The sequence below is a fragment of the Chiroxiphia lanceolata genome, chromosome 1 (assembly GCF_009829145.1).
Source record: "Chiroxiphia lanceolata isolate bChiLan1 chromosome 1, bChiLan1.pri, whole genome shotgun sequence".
NCBI lineage: Eukaryota > Metazoa > Chordata > Aves > Passeriformes > Pipridae > Chiroxiphia > Chiroxiphia lanceolata.
Window position 1 is genome coordinate 148555968 of NC_045637.1, and position 22593 is coordinate 148578560.

Below are 22593 nucleotides of genomic sequence, written 5' to 3' on the forward strand. Positions count from 1 at the left end.
GTTTCTTTTTATGTTCCTTTTCAAATTTAGTCCTTTGAACCACTCAAGACAAGGAATATTTCTATTTTCCAGGCACCTGAAGTTTCTCCAGCCTCAGAGAATTTGGAAGCAGATCTTCTGCAATATAAAGCAATAAAATAAAAAATCCTGTGGTGCTGCATTTCTCTCTTAGCAGGAGGACTCCTGTTTTCCATTAAGCAGTGATGAACATTTCTTCCTATTGACTCATCCAGGAAATGTTATAAAACCCTAAGGATGCTCTGTCTTTTTAAAAATAGGAAAATCCTCTAAGTATGTTACATCAGGCCTGAAGTTCTGCCTGAAGTTAACTCAGATGTGGCATCCCACAGAGCAGGAAGATGAACAAGAGACAGGTTTCAACTATGCTTTCTCAGGAATAAAAACACTGAAGATACAAGAAGATAAACAGCTCTTGAATAGCTTCAGTAGAGATAAACTAGGCGAAGTAACAACTAGAATAATACAATATTTCAGAATAACATGCATGAGAACAAGATAGAACATGAAAAAATAATTGCACTTTGGTTTTGTTTTTTTCTTTCAGCTTAGTTGGTTTTGGTCCAGTGCTGGACCTCCTGGAAATTCATCCTTGTGTATCCCAGACTAAAGATTTTGGAAATATGATTGGAGAGGATACTGTCACTCTTTTCCATGTGAGCTGATTTGCATGGAATACTTAAATGATTACGTAGGCCAGAGAATTCTCTATCATGGAGTGTAAAACACTCTATTGAGAAATCAAACACCTGGGTTTAAACTTTGCTCCTACGACTGTTTAATTATTTTTGCAAGGTGGTAAGACTTCCACAAAGCAGCCCTATAAAATCCTATGTCTTAGTGATTAGGAGACTTTCTGAAAGGTGATTTCATCCATCTGGACAGATTGCTACAACTTCCTTCTTCTGTTTTAATTTAGCCTAAATTAAATTGCCATTGTCAGAACTGCCCCTTAAGTCAAGACAACCTTTGCCAGTTTCATGTAAACTGAAACTGGAGAGTTTAGAAGAAAATCAGTTCATTTATAAAACAGCTCAGTTAAGTTTACCTAATTACTCCAGCACGAATCACATCCCTTGTGTGTCAGGAACTGTATGAATACCAACAGAAAGGTAAGTTCTACCAAAATAATTTGTTGTTAATGCACGTTACAAAAGATAGTCAGATGCATACAAAAGGGGAACAGATAGTGGAAATGTGCCAGAGCTGTTGATGTGATTTTCTAATGAGTCAGGTAGAAATTACCAAATATGCCCTTTGCTATCGGAAAAGAATTCAGCATTCCCAAATCTTTACATATTTCCAGTGTCTTGACAGCTGTGACACTGCAGAGATATTTCCCCCCAATATCTGATTCTTAGAGATCATGAGAACAACATTATTCTCAGTTACTCTGTTAACAGTCACACTCTCCCACATTTAATCTACTGATGAATAACTGGGGATTCCATTTGCTGCCATGTTATGCCACCTTTTGTTTTCCTACTCATTTTTCTAAGACGGGGCTGCTTCTGTAGACTCAGTGATCTGAGGACATAAAAGAGATGTGGTTTGTAGGAGGAAGTTATCTGATGTAAGAGGAATCTGAAGGGCTCATGCACTTGAAAGTTTGTCTACCCACAAGACCAGTTACCCTAATAAAAGATATTACATCTCCCTGCAAGTCTTGCTTTAACACTAAGTACAGAATAATATGGGATCTATATAGAACTAACCTTATCCTTGTCCTTGAGCACACAGGGATTTCTAGTGCAAAGGCCTTGTGAGGGAATTAGTAGGGCCCATGGTGACATGCATGACTGAAAAACAGCAGCATGCAGCAAATGAAGCACTGAGCTGGAAAAATGGAGGAAGGACAGTTTCATGACTAAGCAAGACATGCTGAAGACACAGATGATATCCCTGTCTCTCATACAACCAGATTCTGTGATGCTGGGCAAAACATTTTAGCTGAATTTTGCTAAGTGAGCACTACAGTGTTACTTACTTCACAAATGTTCACCTCTGGGACTTCTGATACTGTTTGAGAAATGCTGAGGGTCAGCACTGTTGCCAAGGTCACAGATCTGTGTTTTAGACTCTCATAAAAATTGTCTCTGCATCAAGGTATTCAGAATACATTAAGAAATGTTCCTCAGCTTGGGGGAATAAACCCCTCCTCATGCTCAGCAGCTGTCCCATGAAAACAAATTCACTAGTTTTTGAGATGCATTCAAATATTAAGCAGGATCTGAAGACAGTACAGACTAAGGCCTAAGGCCATACATTAAACAATGAGTGGAAAATGAAATGTTGGAGAGCTTTTCATTAAACCACTGTGAGCATGGGAAGAGGGATCCTGTGCAAAACAACAAACACAACCACAGTGACATGCAGTCATTTAATTAAAGACTAACAAAAGGCACACAAGGAAACCTGAGTAATGAGGGATTTGCTGGCAAGTTTAAGTCCAGCACTGTTGCTGTGTTTTGAGTACCCAACATAGTGATGGGTATTGTATATTGTAATACTGTATATTGTAATACCACATAGAGGTATTTAAAGAGGCCTGAACAACCTCTATCAGCAACTGAAGGTTTACAGCAGTGTGAGTAATCAGTAGATAAATTAGTTCTGACTAATATGAACGAGCAGCAGCTGAAAACTGGCACTGCACCGGCACAACACTGTGGTACCCACAGCTCTTCCACAAGAGCATCACACTGAGCCCTGCACTGAGCTTTGGCATGAGGGACGTGCATCCCTTGGGCAGACATGGCCCTGGGGAGGCACTGATTTAGATCGACTGTGTGTTTGGTGGCATGTGAAAATCCAGCTCAAATAACCATAAAAATCCTGAGTCTTCAACACATATTAGCACTTTCAAGCAGTATAAGCTGTACTGCTTGATCTTTGCTGCCTTGAGAAGTAGAAAAAAAAAAAAGGAAAAGAGTTTTAGTGCTTCACAGTTTGGACATTTTGTTGGGTGAATAATTTCTATCACAATGCCTTTGGCCCAGGGCTTAGAAAAACCATCAAGAACAGAAAGCTCAAGTAAGATTATGGGATATAATAAGAACACTTCATCTTAACAGCACTGGAGAAACAATATCAGATGGCTTTTATTGCATAACCAAAATCTTCTGGAAAAATCTGCCCAATACAACACAGGGATTTAAATGTCTCTGAAAAATTAAATGCCATACAAGAACAGAAGCCAGCTTTCTAACTCCCAGTCACATGCCCCAGCCATGATGTTGTGTGACTTACTACTCACATGCAGTATGCTTTCCCTCTGCTGCTGGGATGAAATACCTGGAGTTTACCTTTGGCTGTTTTGAACACCCAAACCACTTCTTTACACTTGTGAGAAGCTGTCATCTTCATCCTCTGCCTCTGACTGCACTGATATAGCACCACCACCACCACTCTGCCTCAGCACCCATTTCAGAAAGCAACGTCTGTTGTGCCCCTCCTGCACTGTCCAAAAAGGGAGAGGGCCCTTCTCCTCTGCCAGTGTTGGAATAATTGATAAAAAATTTGCTGCCTTAGAGCAGTCTTGCTACGTTGAACACCTTCACACGTATGCCTCTCATTGCTTGATTTGAAGAAGTATCTGCATGAAACAAGACTGTGCCATAGGTCAAATTCTCAAAAGTGCTCAGAGCCAAACACAGTAAAGGACACAGCTCCTCACAATCCAGGCACTGTCACTCCTACACTGTCAACATCTTGAGTCACCGGGAGCTTGAAAAATCAGCATTAGGGGTACTGAGGGGCAGAAGCTAACAGGAATTGCCTGGTATTGCCTGTGGTAACCCTTCTTGGGTAATTTTTACACTCACCTATGTCTCCTGTGTTCAGAAAAGACAAGAGAGAGGAGATGCCTCCTGGGTCTGCAGCAGCAGCCAAGACCTCATGATGAGAGATGGGGTTTGGAAAAAGGCTGAGAACCAAACCCGGACTTCTCACTAGACAAATGCCATGTAGCAATGGGTAGTTTTGCTCCTCCAGGTAGAGTTTCTAAAACAATTTGTGTTTTATTATTCAACCCTTTCAAATCATGTTAAACCCACAATGAACCCCCACAGTGCAGTGAGTCATTGAAGGGCACCAGGTGTGTTCCTAGATGAAATGAACTCTTGCTCTGCCTGTTTCTGAGTCACAGAGAGGATTTGATGAACTTGGGTGATTACAGCTGGGCAGTTCTATCATATGAACAGCACTGCTCTTGTGGCCTAAGGATCATTTGTATTAAAAAAGAAAAATATCTAGTAAGGCTGTTAAAACTCAGCCAGTATTCTCAATTATTTGAATGTATTGAGATACTAAATTCTCTTTAGATACCAGAATCTGCAACTCACATAATTTTTCATACACTTTAGTGGTCCTGTAACAGAAAACTGTCTGATATTCTTCCAAGAGCTTCTCATCCATAGGCTTTCCTTCTGCAATCTGTCTTTGTTATGGAGATAGGCAAAGGTACTGTCTGTAAAAGACTCTGGGACTCAGTGCAGAAAACACTAAAGCGCTTTGGCCAAAAAAAAAAAAGAACATACAATTCTACAACAATAAGGGAAAAAGAACTGCTCTGAATTGGATTTCCCCACACAGACCATTTGCAACATAAATGCCTATAGATGCTGCTGCCCTCCTAGTGACAGACCTCTTAAAATCTTGCCTCTTGAAATGGAAAAGTGTTTCGCTTACAGGGCGGTAGCTAGAAATGCTCAGAGAAATATCATATACATCTGACACAGTTTGTTTAAAATGCAGCAAAATCAAGGGACTCCTGAATAAACCTGACAGAACTATCTTAAAAATATGAGCAAAGAGTGGATTCAGCCCTGTATAACCTGTTTGACTATGATTATTTTTGGGGTTTTTTTTTACAAACACTGAGTGCAATAATGTTTACCTCTTCAGGAGATTCTTTGAAAAGATATTTAGCCTGCATAAAACTATTAAAACTTAGGTTCCTGTTACCTAGCTGGAGGCAGAGACCTCTTCATGAGTTCACACAAAATTTCAATAGATTTAGTTGTAAAAGTGGACCCTGTGTTTTTCTTTGCTTTCAAAGGCAGGTATATAATCCCATAAAAGTAGGGTATCTGAGATCTGTCTTAAAGCTAGATATAACTTTTATCTTTGCCTGCTTTTTCTGGAAGACTATTTCAATACTTCAATGCTCAAGATCTTAAAACTCTTATTATTTCCTGCCTAAAACAATTTATGACCAGATTACAGCCATCAATTCTTATTCCAACAATATCTTTCATCTTAAAAAACTTGACAGTCCCTAGAGAAGAGTCCATTGACCTGAATAAATGAGAAGCAGTGATTACTGAAGTTAACAAAAAAATAAATGCTGGAAATGCCTGGGTCTGACAATGAAACTTTCTGCTAGACAGATATCCTGAGAATGGATAGATTCTCCATTTCCACCATTATCAGCAAAAGGGAGAGCAAAATCATGGAAAATTCTAATCTCCAGCCTTGATAAGAGATAAGACCCATTAAGTATGAAAAGCCTCTTTGCCTTTTAGTCAGCACACGAATTTACATTTGGAAAGTCTAAAGATTACATCACTGTGATGTAAAGAACAGATTTTGGTGCTGTACAGTGCTGGAGTGCTCTGAGCTCCAGAGGAAGAAAAGAGAAATAAGCACTGTTACATATATTCTAAGTTTTCATCAGAAAGCTTAGCAGTGTCAACGATCTCTCAAATAACCCATTTGACTAAAAGCAGCCATCAGATTTCTTCATCCGACCTTAGAAATTTGGGGCACCTTAACTGATGTTAAAAGGCTCAGTTTCCAAATATCTGACTGCCCATTCACCCCTTAACAAGTCTCTGCTTGGCATTCATGAAAACAAATGGAATAGAAAAACAAAATAGTCACATTTTCTTGTTTGCTTGGCAAGTCACAGCCAACCCATATGAAAGGGGGGAGAGGGAGAGGGGAAGGGCAGTCCCTAATGCCCAGCATGTATTTTGGAATGAGTCGATAAATCATCCTTCTCTGTTTGTAGAAATGCCTTGAACAGAACAGAATGGTCCTGAATAGTTCATTACTCAGAAACATTTGATGAAAGTGGATTCAGTTTTTGGTTTATGATCCAACATGCTGGAGGAAGATGAGTTTTCTAGATGAGATACGGGTAGTACACATAAAACCAATCTACTTCTTTCTGCTTTCCAATGCTGTCCAAGGCACTGGGTTAAAGAAAAACACAGAAGTGGGCTGCTGCCAAAATCAGCCACACAGATATCACTTATCCCTGCTAGAGACATTGATCCTTGTACAATTTATCATGGCATTGTGGCAAACAGGAAAAAACACTGTCAGACAAATGCACTATCATTTGTTCTTTAAGTTACTTTAAGCATAAAGCCTTGCAGTCTTTCCCTCAGTTATTACCTATCCCAGTGAGCTGCCATTCAAGCAATGCTCACCAAACCCTTCACAAAGGCCCCTGAAGCCTGCTGATTGAGTTGTCTCAAAGAAACCTTGCTAATAGTACACATTTGGAGTGCTTTTAATCATTTCATGAAGTCAGGAAATTCTCATCTATTGAACTCCAGTGGACCACAGAGAAATTTTATGGCTTGTCACCAATCGAGATCAGGTGAAAGGAATGCAGAACGGTGCTTTCAAATTAAATTACGGTTTTTCAGGTTGGACTGGCACAATCTGTCTTTAGAAAAAGAGGAGCCTTTTGTGGAACTTCTAGAGCAAATTCAATCCTCTGATTCGCACTGCTGCTCCCTACATCTTATACTAAATTGCACAGTTAAAAAGCTGACTATGGCATTCTCACGTATCTTTCCAGCCCAATAGCGATGTGCTATCTGCCAAAAGCCCATTCCCAGAAGAGCTTCAGCTTAGCACAGACAGGAAGAAACAGTGAAGGAATGTGGTTATAATTTGAGGGATTTCACATGCAGATTTACAAAGTGGGATTAAACAGGCTTTAACCTTGTTCTTCACCTTCACCTTCTCTGTCCAGTGCCATGAGGTGCTTCTTTCTAACTTATCCAAAGAGGAGAGAGCCCCCACAGATATGTGCAGTTGTTATCATCACCCTTGTGTCTGTGAGAGAAAGGAAATATTCCCTCATGACCCAATATAGAGAAGACAGTGGATTTCCTCTCTTTTCCCTCTCCTCTAATATCAGGTTTGTCCAAAGCCTGAAGAAGAACAACTTACTGAAAAGCATATAATTTTCTATTGACTGAATTATAAAAACAAAACAAAGGAACAACACCACAAGCAACTCTTTTGGCCATGTTTATTCATGCTCTGCATTTACATCCTATGAATGTGCTGCTACCTTCCCTGAACATTCATAGGAAGAGAATTTTAAGCTCCCCCCCCGAGTTCAAATGCTCACAAGACAGGGAAGGTGTCCCTGCCTATGGGAAAGATGATCTTTAAGGTCTCTTCCAACCCAAACCATCCTGTGATTCTGTGATTCTCCTTGAGACTACTCCAAACACGTGCATGAAACACACGCGTTCTATATAACCCTCTAATACAAACACAGTTGGTCTGGGCTGAAGATACACCAAAGAAAAGATATATTCTGCTGTAAACAGAAATGGAAAGGGACAATATTTTGTAAGTGGAAAAATGTACCTTGAATTTGTTATCCACAATTCAAACATTCCATAAGGATAATAATATTATTTTTTCTAAGACTGCAGCTGGTCACTACTTAAGTATTTATAGAATATCTTCTAAAGATGCTACAGAAGAGGAGAAGATGAGAACTACATAGCTTTTCTGTTAGGTATTTTATAAAGATAGTAAATACTTGGTGCTTTCTAAAGAGTGAAAAAAAAAATTGGTAAAAGTTATCACAGAACCAAAGTATGGGAGAAATGGCTTCCAATCTCTTCCCTCTGAAGACATCAGAACACTTCACAAGAGGTGGGATAAAGGCTGGAAGAGACATTCCAGAAAAAAAAAATTACACAAGAAAACCTGTTCTTCCAGATTATGAAGAATCTACCCTCCTGCCCAGAACCAGCTCCTGCGTTAGGCTAAGTAGGAGGAAAAGGAAAATATGGAATATTCTGTCTCAGCCAAAAGACATATTTTGCCCTATAGCAAAAAATATTTTAGAAGCAAAACTCCTTGTCTTCCAGTGTCAAAGCTGGCATCCAGTTCTGTGCACCACAGCTTTCCTCTTTCTTCTTTCCCTTCCTTGTCCCTTGTCTGGTTTTCATCCTCTTGTTTTTTCTCTTGCTTTCAGAGTGTGGCTCAATTCTTTTCCCCAGGGGCAAATTAAACTGAGGACACTCATTGAAAATTCACTTAATCAGTTCATCATGGCTATATCTCCTTTTGGGCAAAGAAGTTATCTCAGAAAGGCTTTAGCACACTAAAGTAGCCAGAACAGTCCAGATATCACATACAAGGCAAAAAGAAACCTTAGAGACAGGAACCACAAATCACTCCCATCTACTCATCTTCCTTTCCATATTTGCTTCCTTTTTTTCCTCAGTGGCCTTTCCCACCTCCCAAATACATGACTTTTAACCCAGACAACCCTTCCATTTATCAAAAGCCTGACATCCATGTTTAGAGTCCCCCAGGACTAACCTTGTCACTTTACCACATTAGCTTGCATTTCCATTTCTGACAACTTCTGGCATGTCTTCCCTCAACCAACAACCACTTTCTTTTATATGACACGTAGCACTTTAGCAGCCAAAGCACAACAGTCTGATAACTGCTTATCCAGCATCATGTATCTCCTTATTATCTGCTACATTATCCTTATCTAATTGCATGCACTTTGGCTCAATCTGACATTTTCAAAACTACAGATGCTTATTAGCTTTTCTTAGCTAAAAGAAAAAATGTGTATTATAGTGATTATCAGTTCCTGGCACTGCCTGAGAAACATTGTAATGAGAGAGACCTTTAGCCCACCATAAACAAGCACAATCAAGACTGTTTTGGTTATTAGCAATGCTCCCACAAATGTTTCCAATGTCAGAATTAATGACTGCACTACTAATTATTAATAATCTCATGTTTCTATGAGGCTTTTTTAGCCCAAAGCTTTAGGCCAGAAGCAGAAATTATTTAATTCTGGACTACCACAGTGAAGCCACAAATGAAGTCATGGCCTTGATTCCTTTATGGTATCTAAGAGATGCAGGTCCTGCCCCCGCAGGGATAAATAACTTGTGGAAGGTCATACAGTAGGTCAGTGGCAGACCTAGGAAAAGCAAAATTTCCCTAATAGTTATTCCAATACTCTACCAAAGATCCATGCCACCTCAAACAGAAGGTACATAAACGTGCCCAGAAATCAGTGAGAATTACCCACTCCTTGAAGAAGCCTCTTCCAAGCACACCACCCTCAAGCACAGAGGGTATAAACAAGGCAAGTACAATAGGTGGGGTTACTGTGATCCCAAACCTTGGCTATGTCGGTCTTAATTAAGTGCCCTTGTTTGCAATGACTCACTGTTTGTGTTTTGACAAGTGTTGTTTGTGCTGCAGTTCATAATAGAACAAAGCAGCTGCTTCAACAGCACCCACTTTATCAGAGAGACCATTGTGAAGCACTATAATACCTTTAGTGTTTTCTCCACGTGTCTCCTCTTGTATCTGGGATTACAAACACCCACATGAAGAAAAAAAAAAAAGAGAAAAAAAAAGAAAACAATATAGAGCAGACAGAGGAACTGTATTAATAAAGGAAGACTAGTAAAAAAAATCTTCGGTTCACTACAAACCATTTATGTCTCTATGGTAACAGCTTCCTTATCAACAATGTAATAGAAGTTTGGTCTTTTAAACATTACTTTTGTTTTCTCACACCTAAAGGAAATAGAAAAAACAAAATCAAAGAAAAACCATATTTAATATAGATTACCCAGAGACATGAGGAGGGATTTAGCAATAAATGACAAACAAAGATAGGATTCTACAGTCACATGAAACATAATCCTACGAGCAATCTGTGCAAATCTCAGAGCTGTGTATGCAATAAACTTATCTTGGGACAATCAGACTCTTATGCAAGAGGTCAAACACTATTTAAAGCAGATCCAAGCATTCTCTTTTCTCTCTGCTCAAGGCTCCTTGTTCCTCTGGAATACAAGATAACCCAATCTGCCTGTCCTAGAAGGAGAGCAGGGGAGACAGGCAGAAGCTGAATTTTGCTATGCCAGAGGGCATGTCACTGTGAAGCAGCTGCAGAGGAGCCATCTGAGGTCTGCCTGGGAGATCCATCTTTAGGCGCCAGGGCACAGAAAGATAAAGTTGCCTGCAGCCACCTGTTAGACAGGGAGGAAGAACTGACTCATGGCTTCCCAGCAGTGCAAAAAAACCCAGGGTTTTTCTCCTGTCAAGTAGGGCTGGGGAAAAGGAAAGAGGGAGACATGAGCTGTGCTTGCTGTCTCCATTTCTCGTAAGGGACTCAGAGGTCTTTGGAGCAAGTGGAAAGAGCCATCCACCCCCGAGTCATGTCCCATACCACCCCACCTGACAGCAGCAGCAGCTGCCACCAGATTGTTTTTCTGTGACCCTGGTACAAGCATGAATGTCTGTTTTGCAAGCAGTTCATACTTTTTATTTTGCCAAAGGCTGGTCTTATAAATAAAAGTCTTCTTTAGTCCCCCTTAGCCAGAGGCACTGCAGGATACTTGAATTCATCTTCACAGACACAAACTCCATAGGGTTCTGCCAACCACTGCTTATACCCTTGAGAAGGGACAGCAGTCAGTAACAAACCTCCTGCTGCTGCTCAGATGCTGGATTTAATTCTCCCTCTGCCTCTGCCAGAAGAGGAGGAAAGCAGCGGGCACAGGGATTCTGTGTAAACCTCCTGCTGGTTCTGCTCACCAAGTGTCTTCAGACCTAGGGCTTGGAGACTGAAGTAACATCTGTAATTGCTCAGTCTCCGTGGGTTTCATTTCTCCTCTGACCAAAATAACACAGTTACATTCTTCTATATAGAGTTGGAGCTCATTTTAATGGCCAATAAGCAACACATACACACTTTTGTCATAAACACTTTAAAATTAATGACTATGGTATAACTGGAGCTGAGGCTACCAGGCATTTCCCACTGCTGCTTTTCCATTTCATGTAGCTCTGTACATCCAAGACAGCAAGCCTAGGGAGAAATTTGCATTTGCTTTTGAGGTCTGCCTAGAGTGAAATCTGCTCAAAATGCTGGAGCAGATGCTATTGACAAATACAGAAAAGAAATTTAAAAAGCCCCAAACCACCCCCTCCCAAAAATATTATAATGAAAGCATCAAGATACTCCTATCCTTCCTTTTGGATGCTTTAAATCTCCTTTTGCTCAAAGCAAACTCCAAAGCCTTGAACAGCTAAAGGGAAACATCAGACATTTGAAATGTCACATGAAAACTGTCAGAAATGAGTGCTAGACACAGCAAAGACTTAAATGTGCCAGACTTCACGATTAGTTTTACACCTGTAAGAATATTCTTGGTGGTAACTGGAACAATTTTTAGTGTTAAAGCCCCTGAGGCCCAGAGCCAGAAATTGCAACAGCTCACAGGGCTGAGGCACAGCAGACCATCACTGCCAAAGAGCTGAGATGAACTGTCTGTGTGTCAACTCTGCCTCTGATTCTCCACCTGCAAACTGAAGATAATAATAAGTGCACTTTTAAAAGGCACAGGGATAGCAACTCATGGAAGAATCTATGCAATAACTGAAGTCCACTAACAAGCACCTTGTTTAAAGGAAAATCATTTACACTATGCAAGTGATAAGCAATTAAAAAAACATGCTCAGTGGAAATCTGGTAAGTTTTCACCAGCAGAGAGTCACAATATTGGGCTTTTTCACATTACCTCACACACTTTGATACCTCTGCTTAAAATTAACTGCTTGCAAAGTGAATGAGTATCAGACCCCCTCTACCTCTCTCCCTAGCTCCACATTACAAGTTCTCTGAAGCTTAAAAATGACATTAATCTTTGCTGTAATCTTTAGGAAGGCTTTCAAGTGCTATTTTAACAAAACAAACTATGAAAAAGCTCTAAATTAAAGTGCTTAAAAGCTGAGACATAATTAAAACTCTGGCTGAATGTGGGAAATGAAGGTCCCCAAACACTCTAAGGTGGAAAATTTGGGAAGGACTTGTGTTTCCACTACACAAAAACTGCGGCCCATTCATCCTTCAGAACATCTTACTGGATTGTACCACCACACTCACCCTCTGTTCCCTTCTGCATTGCTCTGTAGTGCAAAACACATGTGTCCAGTGCCCATTCTTATTCCCTTTTGTAGTTTCATATTGGCAGTAAAGACTATAGCACAGTGATCTATTCATACACATGAATAGACAAACTCAAAATATATTTTAACTCAGTTAACTCACCCACACTGAGTCTTATCAGTACCAAACACCCACAATTTAATGAATACACATAACATTTTCAAAGCTATATGAGTTACATGAGCATATATGGGTAAGAACCTGAACCAAAATGACTATTTATGCAACTAATAGGAAATATATTCCAATACGTATTTTTTTATTTGACCACAAATCTTATCAAAAACCTTGAAATTACAAAACTAAATTATTTGTGTGTACTTTAAAAAGCCACACTTTATCACAACCTGCTATGAGTGAAAGAGGCTTTTGCAAAAACACTGGCTTTTTTGTTTTCTTTTGGGAGATAAGAGAAAAACATTCCCTAGAAGAAAGATTTGTTCCTCCCCTCCTTCCCCCATGCCTGAATATGGGGCCACGTAAAACTATTGTTGAACCATTTTTTATGAGCTTTGAAAACAAATATTTCTCCCTGAACATGAAAAAGTTACAAAAAAAAAAAAAAAATTACAAAACTGTCATAATTTCCATCAGACCTAGAGAAAGCAATAAGAAATTGAGTTAAACCCTCACGTGTAGGTATGAGTATGTAAACAAGTGTGTGGTTGGTGCTTTCCTATAAAAGCAAGGAAAAGCCAGGCACTCCATAGGAACAGTGTGATCACGACACGCTGCCACCCCTTGGTCACGGGACGAAAATGCTCGTCCCTCACAGCAACGTGCTGGGAATCATCCAGCACATCGGGCAAAAGTCCCAACAAAATCACCTTGCACTTAATGAACTACAGTGGGAGATTTTGCTGGACCACCACGAGCGAAAATGTATTAGCCCAAAATAATGTAAAGTTTCTTATTTCAAGGGACAAATTCTTCTGACTCCCAAAGAGCATTTTCAAAGCTGTGATAGACACTGTAAGAACTGTCTTCTGTCTGGCCTTTTCTGAAACAAAAATATACAAAGGATTGGAGAACAGCACATACAGACCTTTTTTCACACTTCCCGTATCTTTGAAAGACCCCCTGGAAACCAACTTGAGTTGCTCCAACCTTGGGTCCAGTCTCTTCTTTCTGCACTTTCTGCTACTTGCTCAAAAGAGAAATAATGTGAACTGAGTATTCTACATGAGGTATCCCAACCTATTGCACAGTTCACTTCCATTAGAGAGATGATTCAACCCCTTTGCATAGTTATTCTTGAATACTTAAAAATACATTCTCTCTGGCAGATTTTCTAGTGCATGCATCATCACCACGGCTAGTAAAGGCTGCAGAAACAGAGGCTGATTTTAAACCCGTAGCAAGTATCATAAGGTAGTTTAATTATAAACATAGCTATAAAACAAAGTATAAAAAACTTATCACCTGCAGGTCAGAGTGTCCACTATTCAGTAATCACAGAATATATGATGGGCTTCTGTGCAAATATAACCCATGATTTTTATAAGGTTTATAACTATTCTTTCTGAAGGAAGTAAGCTGCAATTTTTATTCGTTTCAAAAGGTGAGCTTACAGAATGTCAGCAGGGCCTAACTATTTCCACTGAAAGAACTAGTCCCAGCTCTCCACATCTTATTGACTGTAAGATAACTGAGTTCAGCACCCAAGAACTCACCTAGAAGAAGTAGAAGAGGAGATTCTTATAGATTCAAACTGTAGTTTCTGCCCATATGCACAATAATTCAGATTTGTAGATAGGCTTCTGGTTACAATTCAAATTATTATATCTTATAGTAAAGTCATGATTCCCACAGTCCTAGAAACCCTTCTATACAATCAATTCACTCAACTGTCTAGGAGAAAAAGCACTGCACTTCTGAAATGCCTGTTGCCTACAGCTCAGGCCTCAACCTTTCTGAAACACTGTCCTTGACATACATTTTTAGGAAGCAATATCTCTTCTCATCAGACAAATAATGAACTGAAAATTAACACTTTCAATTACATGCAACAGCAAGTCTGACATACTAAATTACATTTTTTTTTACACTAATGGCTCTGACTCTCACTTTCTCAGACTCACTCTGTAAACAAAGGATATTTGATTTACTAAATCCTGAACTTATCCAAGCAGGAAACACACTTTTACTGAAGCATCTCAAAATGATCTCTATTTATATCTGAATGAGAAACTTCTCAAAAGGTAAATCAGTCTGAATAATCAACTGCAGGACTAGTAAAGTATAGTATATGGTCAAATACAGTTTTAAGCAAATGCAGGAAAGAAAGAAATATTCAGAATTCAGTTGTAGAAAGAATACCCACAGTAATGAGGACTTTTGTACTTTGGGACTGGCTTCTTTATATAGTTAAGTCTCCTGTTAAAAACAATAGGAGTTTTGGCTAAGTTACGAACCTGTAAGAATACAGCACATGGCTCTTTAAATAGAAGAGTTTTATGATGTTTCAGTGGGAGGTTCAATATCTTTAAAAGATAACTTATACAAAATTCAATTTAAGAAGAATTTCTGTGATCATTGTTTTATAGTCAGTGCCTTATAAAATAGATCAATATTCTGTGTTACAGAAAAGTAGTGAATTTTTTATGCACCTGATTAATGCATTGTTATCATCCCAGTAATTAAAAGGAGCAGCGTTACACACAATCAGCATGATACATCTTACTCAGCACCTCCTGGCAGTTGCCTGCAAAAATTAAACTCATTAATCACTGTGATGCCAAAGAAGAAAAAGCCTGGAAAAGATGAAGCAGCTCTATTTTGTGGGAAAAAAGTTCTCAAGTCAACATGTAGGAGAAAACTCCTTCCACAGTATAATATGTAAAGCATTAATCTGATCAATCTAAAATCAGTCATCGCTACCCTCTAAAAGGTAATCTCCTCAAACTAAAAAGGAGAATTATGTTACCAAAATTCTTCATAACTGGCATACTGCACCACACTAGATTGAATAGAGTTCTCACAGATGTTTCCTCATATCCAAATAAATGTAGTGAAAAGCTAATCCTTTAACAAAGCCAAAAGGCCACTAGAATTTTGTTTACAGCTGTTCCAGTAATTAACTTTAATGTCAATAATGCCACAGAGCCAACTAGGAAGTGGTTTTCTGGAATCATTTATACAGAACCTAGTTTTCTTATTTCCTCCCATAAATAACATGATTGTCTCATCAGACTAATAACTAACATGAAAAATTTGCAATATTTATTCCAGGTTTTATTCATAAGTTAGGTCTACTGTATATAGATATATATATATATATAGTCATGTACCTGTCACAAGCTGAAACATAATAAAGACTTTTCAAAATTCAAAAAAATGTTGTGACCTCGGCTTTGCTATACTTTCATGTTACAAAAACAATGTTCTCAAGTCTGTCTCAATGGTGGTATAAAGTGAAGTCAGTAGTTGCCATATAAAATCATGATTGTGTTTCTTAGAGAATTACTGCTTCCTCTTTAACTTTGTATAGGTTTCATGTAGTATTTTTCCACCAGTAGTACTTCCAGGGAGCAAAATGCTTACTTATAATACCGTGACCTTCAAAGGCAAGATCCTGTCTTTCTCTGTTTTGTACTGCATTGAGGTCTGTACTGGTGCTTAGAAATATAGTGCTCAATGCAGCACACATATTTCAGTGGGAAAAGTCATCATCAGTAACCCATAAAAAACCACTCAGTTCTCTCCCAATTATTAATCACGTGACAAAGTCAGGAACAGAACAGTCTCATTCTCAGGTTTGTTTTGATATTTCCAAATGTGAGCAGGGGAAAAAAAAAAAACAGAAACCAAACTAAAAAAAGGTAAAACAAAATAAAACAAAACAAAAACCAAAACCAACCAACCAAAAAACCCCACAACTTTGTTGCTACATGACCTGGCTTTTCCTACTACATTGATGTTGAAGGATGAAAGACAATGTGAATGCCCACTATTAGTGCAAAACAAAATAGAAGTCTAATCACCTAAGAAAAGTGTTTCCAATGATGTCTCAATAAGTCTGTCACCATAATAAGCAATAGCTTGTGCTTTTGGGACCTTACACAAACAGACCACCCTCCTTGCACTTCTCCCATAGTCTTTGTTCGCTGCCTGCCTCACTTTTCCCTTTTCCTGGGTGGTTTCATGCTCATCCTGAGCAAGCCTGACTGCTGCCACCAGAGGCGGGAGAGGAACCCCCTGTCTCTGCCACCATCTCACCACGGTGAAGGGTGAGAGGTCACTGCCTCGGCACCGGTCCCAGTAGGGTTTGGCACAGCTCCTCCTATCCCGGCACAGCTCGGCTTCAGAACAGCCCCTTCTGACCAGGAATAGGAGGGGTTTGGCACCGCGGAGAGCTCCTCCTGCCCCGGGATAGGAGCGGTTCAGGACCGCGGACAGCTCCACCTAACCCTGGACAGAAAGGGTTCGGCACCAGGGACAGCTCCGCCGGGCCCCGCTCCGCCCCGGTTCAGCACCGCGGACACCTCCGACGGGCCCGCCCCCGTCCTCTGCCTCCGCTCCCCTCTGCCCGGGCAGGACACCCCGCTTCCAGAAACACACGGTTCAAACACCATTTCCACTGGCTTCGTCATGATTTCACCCTTCCGACCTAAACGACTCTCCGCTGGAGACCACCCGCGCCGGCTGCCTGGTCTCCGCTGGAAGGGAGCGCCTCTGAACTGCCCGACCCGCTCCAGGGCACTTTCTGAGACGCGCTGCCCCGTATAAAAATAATTCACACAAAGTGTCCACGTGCGTTTAGAAGTCACTCCAAATCCCTGTTTCTGGCCACACTTTTTGCACTTAATTGCTGAAGGCACCTAGGTAGGCACCTTTCCCTCAACAGACGGCACTGCCCAGCAACACTCTCCACCCACGCACAACTCTGAGGGGAGAAAATAAAAGGGGGGAAAAAAACCATAACAACAACAACAACAAAACTCAAACAAAAAACCCCTCTCCTTATAGAAGCTTAATAATGTCCTTATTAACATTATTTCGGAGCCTGTCAGCGCAAATCACTCGCACATGCTATAAACTGCTGGCTTTCCTTCGCTTCCGGGCTCAGCGCTTCTGGTGACCGGAGGAGCGGCTCCAGACATCTGTCTCCAAATCCAGGGAAGGGAAATTAAAACACATAATGAGGGAAATGCGCCTGAGCCCAGCCCGGGCGGCGGCACTGCGCTGGTTCGCAGCGACATCTAGAGCCCAGCACGCCGCCGGGAAGGGCCCCGTGTCCCAGCCACGCCGGGGAAGGGTCAGGAGTGGCTGCAGGCGCACGGGAAAGGGGACCGGTCCCTTCCGGCAGTTTGCCAGGGCCAAGGAGCTGCAGTGCCAAAATTGTTGCCGGTGAGAGAGTCACAGGGAAGAGTCAGTTCAGGTTCCTGCCACCGCTGGCCCCCGGGGCTATCAGCATGACAGCCACCGCTGGCAGAGGTGTAGGTCGATTGGCCTCGCCACTGGCAGAAGTGCCCCTTGCTCTACGGACCGCACAAGAGTTTACGAAAGGACGGGAAAATTGACAGGGATTAAAAAGAAAATTTTCCTGCATACACAACTGTCTCCCGAGTGAAGCAGACCTGCTGTCCTGGCTTGAAGCAGTGCCTTTCTTGGGAAGGCTCCCAGAGCCAAAGCTGAGCCCTGCCGCAAAGCTAACGCGTCCCACTCGGGCAAGAAGTATTTTTAACAGACACAAACATTATTCCCAACTGCAGCCATTTGCTTCCCCTTGTGTGTGCTTCCACAGAGGCAAAACACACTCAAATCCCTCTGCAAACCTAATACCAGTCAGCGATGGGGAGCCACATGTTTTGATCTGTCACTGGCTCTTCTTCTCTTAGTTTCCCCGCTTTTCAAATCCCCTCTTCCCACTCCTCACCACCCCGAAAGAACCAGGGACCATCGACCCAGGCCAGTTTAACTCCATCGGACACAGCAGCCAGCCGGCGGCCTGGATGAGTCACTCGTTACTAAGGCGATATGCAGATTCACCCTTTGAAGTCGCTGCTCTCGGAGGTAGCGCGGGAGCGGAAGGTGCGCGACCGAAGTTTGAGCCTTCGCCGCGGGGGACTCGCCCGGGGGCTTCGGGGAGGGGGGAGAGAGAGACCCAGAAACGGCTGTTCCGGGGTTAAAAAGTTTCCCCGCTGCCAGGTTAGGGGGAGGCTGACGGGAGAGCGAGGAGGGAGGGACAAGGTGAAGACTTCTGCCCCGGGGAAGTGTGAAAGGGTAAAACACGGAATAACAATAAAAGAAAAATAATAATTAAAAAAAAAAATTAAAAAGGGGGGATGGGGAGCCTTGTCGCCTCTCTTGGAAGGAGACGGCCGGAGCTCGCACTTGCCGTTTCCTAATGAGATGACCCCGCGCCCCCCATGCCTGTTCCACGGCAGCGGAGCCGCGCCAGGAGCCAGGTAACGGGGAAAGGTGCAGGGACAGCGCGGGGCGGGTGAGTCCCGGCTCGGCTCGGGTCCCGGTGCGCTCCGTCCCGTACTATCCCCGGCACTTCAGGGGAAGAAACGGAGCGCAAAGACCCGCCCGGGAGAGCGGACAAACTGCGAGGAATCGCCGGCAGCCTGGAGGGGCACACAGGCATCCGGCAGGACGGGGGGTGGGGAGGGGGGGGCACCCAAAACCCAACCCAGCCTCACGCGAACCACACCGGTGCTTACATCCTCCTCCTCGCAGTCACTTCGCGACTGGTACTGGAAGCGGGGCCGGCTGCTTTCCTGTTGCAATGGACGCGAGGTCTTGCCGGCAGCTCCGTCCTCCTCGCTGCTCTGGGCGCCCAAGAGGTGACTCGCTTCGGGGGGAACGGGGAACGAGCGGGAGGTGTTGATCTTCCCGCTGAACCGCTGGTACAGTGAAGCCATGAAGTCAATCCGCGGGAAACGAGAGGGAGGGAGGGAAAGAGAGCCTCTTCTTTTTTTCTCCCCCTCCTCTCTTCTGTTTTGGCTACAGCATGCTACACGCGGGTGAGGATCAGTCCCACGTCAGTGGAAGGAAGAGTGAGGAATCCTGCTCCCCGGTCCTCTGCACCGGCACCCGGAAAGAAGCGGGGGGGGGGGAGATCGAGAGAGCAGAGACGGGGGGAGCGATGGGGGGAAGAAGAGAGAAGATAGACAAATAAATAATAAAACGCAATCGAGCCGTAACACCACAGGCCCCGGGAATGCTGCACCATCCAGTGTTGGGAAGGAAAAAAAAGATAAAAGAGAAGAAAAAAAAAGAACCAAAACACTCCACGAAGACGTACCCCCGATAATGGCGCCTGAGTGGATCAGCATTAAATGTGCTTTGGGGGTGTGCGTGTGTGTTTGCAAAAGCAGGTGGAAAAAAAAAAGGAAGGGGGGCTGGCTCAATCGCTCGCTGTCAGCGGCTCCCCAGGCAGAGGTGGCGGAGCAGTCGCCTCCGAGGTCGCATACCAACAGTGTGCACAAGCGAGAGGCAGAGTGACAGAGTGTGTGAGACGGAGTGGAAGAGGCTGGGAAGCCTCATTCAAAGCACGTTGCTCTTCTGGGGAAGGAGGGTTCTTCTACAACCGTATCCTTTTCGGCACCTTTTTTTTTTTTTCTGCCTATTTTTTTTTCCCGGGGAAACAACTCAAAAAAAAAAAAAAAAAAAAAAAAAAAAAGGCAACAGACACCTGATCGCCAGCCGTGAGAGAGAGAGAGAAAGAGGTGGGGAGGGGGTAGGCGAGGCGGGGAGGAGGGAGGCGGGACCGGCAGCTGGAGGGGTGCCGGGATGCCGATGTGCGCGGAGCGGCTCGGCCCCGGGGAGGGGGCGAGGGAAGGGCGGGGGAAGCCTCCCCGCTACCCTGCCCTGCCCAGCGGCCGCGGGCACATCCCAGCCCGGCAAGCGGGTAGTGCCCACCCCCGTCCCCCCTCCGCCCGTCCTCCTCCTTCCAACCACGGCCGAGGAAAGGAGGGAGAAGGGAGGGTTGCGGGGTGGGTTTTTTTTTTTTTTGGAGGTGGTTGTTGTCGTCGCTTTTTTAAAAGATTCTGGTAAATCGTGTCTCTCTTACTATTTTTGTATTAATTCATTTTTTGCTGCATTAAAACGTGCTTCAGCGCCCCTCAGTGGAAATCCACCCAAAGCGGCTCCCGGCGGCACCGGCTGGGGATAAACAACCGCGGTCCCGGCGCCGGGGATGGATCCGAGGTTGGGCTGAGCTGGGCTGGGCCGGGGTTGGGGTCGAGGTCGGGTCCAGGGCCGACTGGGACCCGCCCGCCGCCGCGGCCCTTGCGCGGGAGCGCCGGGATCCGCTCCCTGGGCCCGGGAAGCGCGGCCGCCGATCAACGCTCCCGGCAGGGACAGCGGGAATGTGCTCGGCCACGCTCCCGGGCTTGGGCTCGGGGTCCAACCCCCGCCAGCCCAGCACGGCTGCGTCGGGATAGAGGGTGACAATTCCTGTTGCTCCAGCATCAAGCTCCGTGGTTTCCATAGCAACGAATGCTTAGGTTTAAAGGAAAGTGGCAGAGTTGCTGTCCCCTACTTCTGCTCCCCGAAATCCTCCTCTTTGACCTCTAAATTTACCAGAGATTTTGAGATTACAACACACAAAGCACAAACCAGCTTTTGCCCATTCCCATTGAGAGACTTGCTGCTGAAGAGCTCACAAACTTGAGTATACACTTTAACCAGTGGATTTGATGGCCTGAAATGTTTCTAAACATTTCCTCGATTAAAGTTTTAGCTGTCAAGATAATACCATTTTTGATATGTGACTTCATTAGTATTGAAAAACCCCCTCACTTCAGTAGATCATGTACAGAGTATTTTAAAGTGCAACTGTCCCACCCTCCATGATTTCAACAACTGCCTGATCAAAAATCTCTTTACATCTGAATAGTTTTATCCACTTCTTTTTATTTGTGTTTTCAAAGTCAGGGATGATAAGTCTTAACATTTAGATGAAAAGGGAACCTTATCTCATCAAGAGAGAAAACAAAAACAAACGCTCTGTCGCCTTTATGATGCAACTTGAAAGAAGGAATCATTTTGATCTTCACAACTGAGATCCTGACATTTAATTAAAAAACAAGATGAGCACACAACTCTCTGAAGCAAAGGTCTATCTTCTACATCACAGCAACATGAATCACAACAGATGTAACTTTCCAGAAGCCACTCAGACCCCTGGTAACTTCTGTTTAGACAAAAATTGACTGCCAAAAATCTGGACAGGTAGCTCAGATAAATCCCACCTTGAACTGGATTAAGAATGATTTTATGATATTTGGAATTGGTGACAACTAGTACTGAAAATAAAAGGATCAAGAGAAACAAATTAAAAGAAATAATACATTTTTAACTTCTAAGGAAAAACTAGGACACAAAGGAATAATCAAAGAAAGCCACAAAAAAAGAAAAGATGAAACCACTAGGCAGGGAAAAACACCAAAGATTAAATGTCTGAATTAAAAAGCCTCAAAGAAAGTACATAAAAAAGAAAACATTCAGCCTTACAGCTCAATTCAAAACTGAAAGAGCCACTAAGGACCAATTCAGCTCCAAATACATTGTTTGTGGTTTTAATTCTTAAGAGCCAAGATTTCACGTAATTGAATTTGTCTAGTCATGCATGCATATATCGTGCATGTATGTGTGTACACAGTTCATGTAAAAATTATATTAAGGGAACACAAAACTGCAGTGTCAAACACTTTAAAAGCTCAGTGAAAAACAAACAGCCAAATGGTCCTCATCCACCAAAATATCCTGATCGTGCAGCTTCGGGCTGTGATTCACTTGCTCTAAAATAAATAATTACAGCTATTTAAAGGCCTTCCTGATTCCAGCTCTCCTCTCCATGACAGACCAGGGACAGCAGAAGCAATGTCATGTCATGTTCTGGGTATCACAGTGGGTGAAGGAAGATGATTTGCACCAGTTGGGAAGTGCAAAGACACATTTCTGTCACCCTGCTACGGCGAGAGTGACTTTGTGTAGAAGGGCTGAGCAGGTAGCTGGAGGTTGAAATATCTTGAAAAACCCCCTGCAATAAGCTTCAACAGAGTCAGTCTGTTGATGCCATTACTGAAAGCAGGAGGATTTTTCTGAGTCACAGGGGACCCAGATGATTTCATTAGGGACTCTGGAGAGCGCTCCAGTCTGCTGCGCACAAGTTCTCTCAGGATGTAGCTTGTCCCCTACAAGCACGTGTTATGGTAGTCCTGCCTGCCTGTTAGGGAGGGACACAACCCACTGCTCCTGAATCACTGCTCAGTGCTGGAAGCCCTCTGCTCTCCACTTGCAAGTCCGTGGTTAATTTGCTGCTCACCTGTGCATGACTCGGAGCCCAGAGGCCTCTACAA

The 22593-nt window shown here is 42.9% G+C and overlaps 1 protein-coding gene across 4 annotated transcripts in view; it reads right to left on the reverse strand.

Annotated features, from left to right (window-relative positions):
• Positions 1-22593, reverse strand: part of DPP6 (dipeptidyl peptidase like 6) — a 550202-nt gene that overhangs the window by 387309 nt on the left and 140300 nt on the right. For 2 of the 4 annotated variants that reach the window (XM_032686996.1, XM_032687004.1), the window contains exon 1: positions 18949-19914. The exons of the other annotated variants lie outside the window; for them this stretch is intronic. In XM_032686996.1, coding sequence (XP_032542887.1) covers positions 18949-19149 — 201 coding nt within the window. In that variant the 5' untranslated portion in view covers positions 19150-19914. Of the gene's footprint in view, positions 1-18948; positions 19915-22593 lie in introns of those variants that run through there. 4 annotated transcript variants of the gene reach the window in all.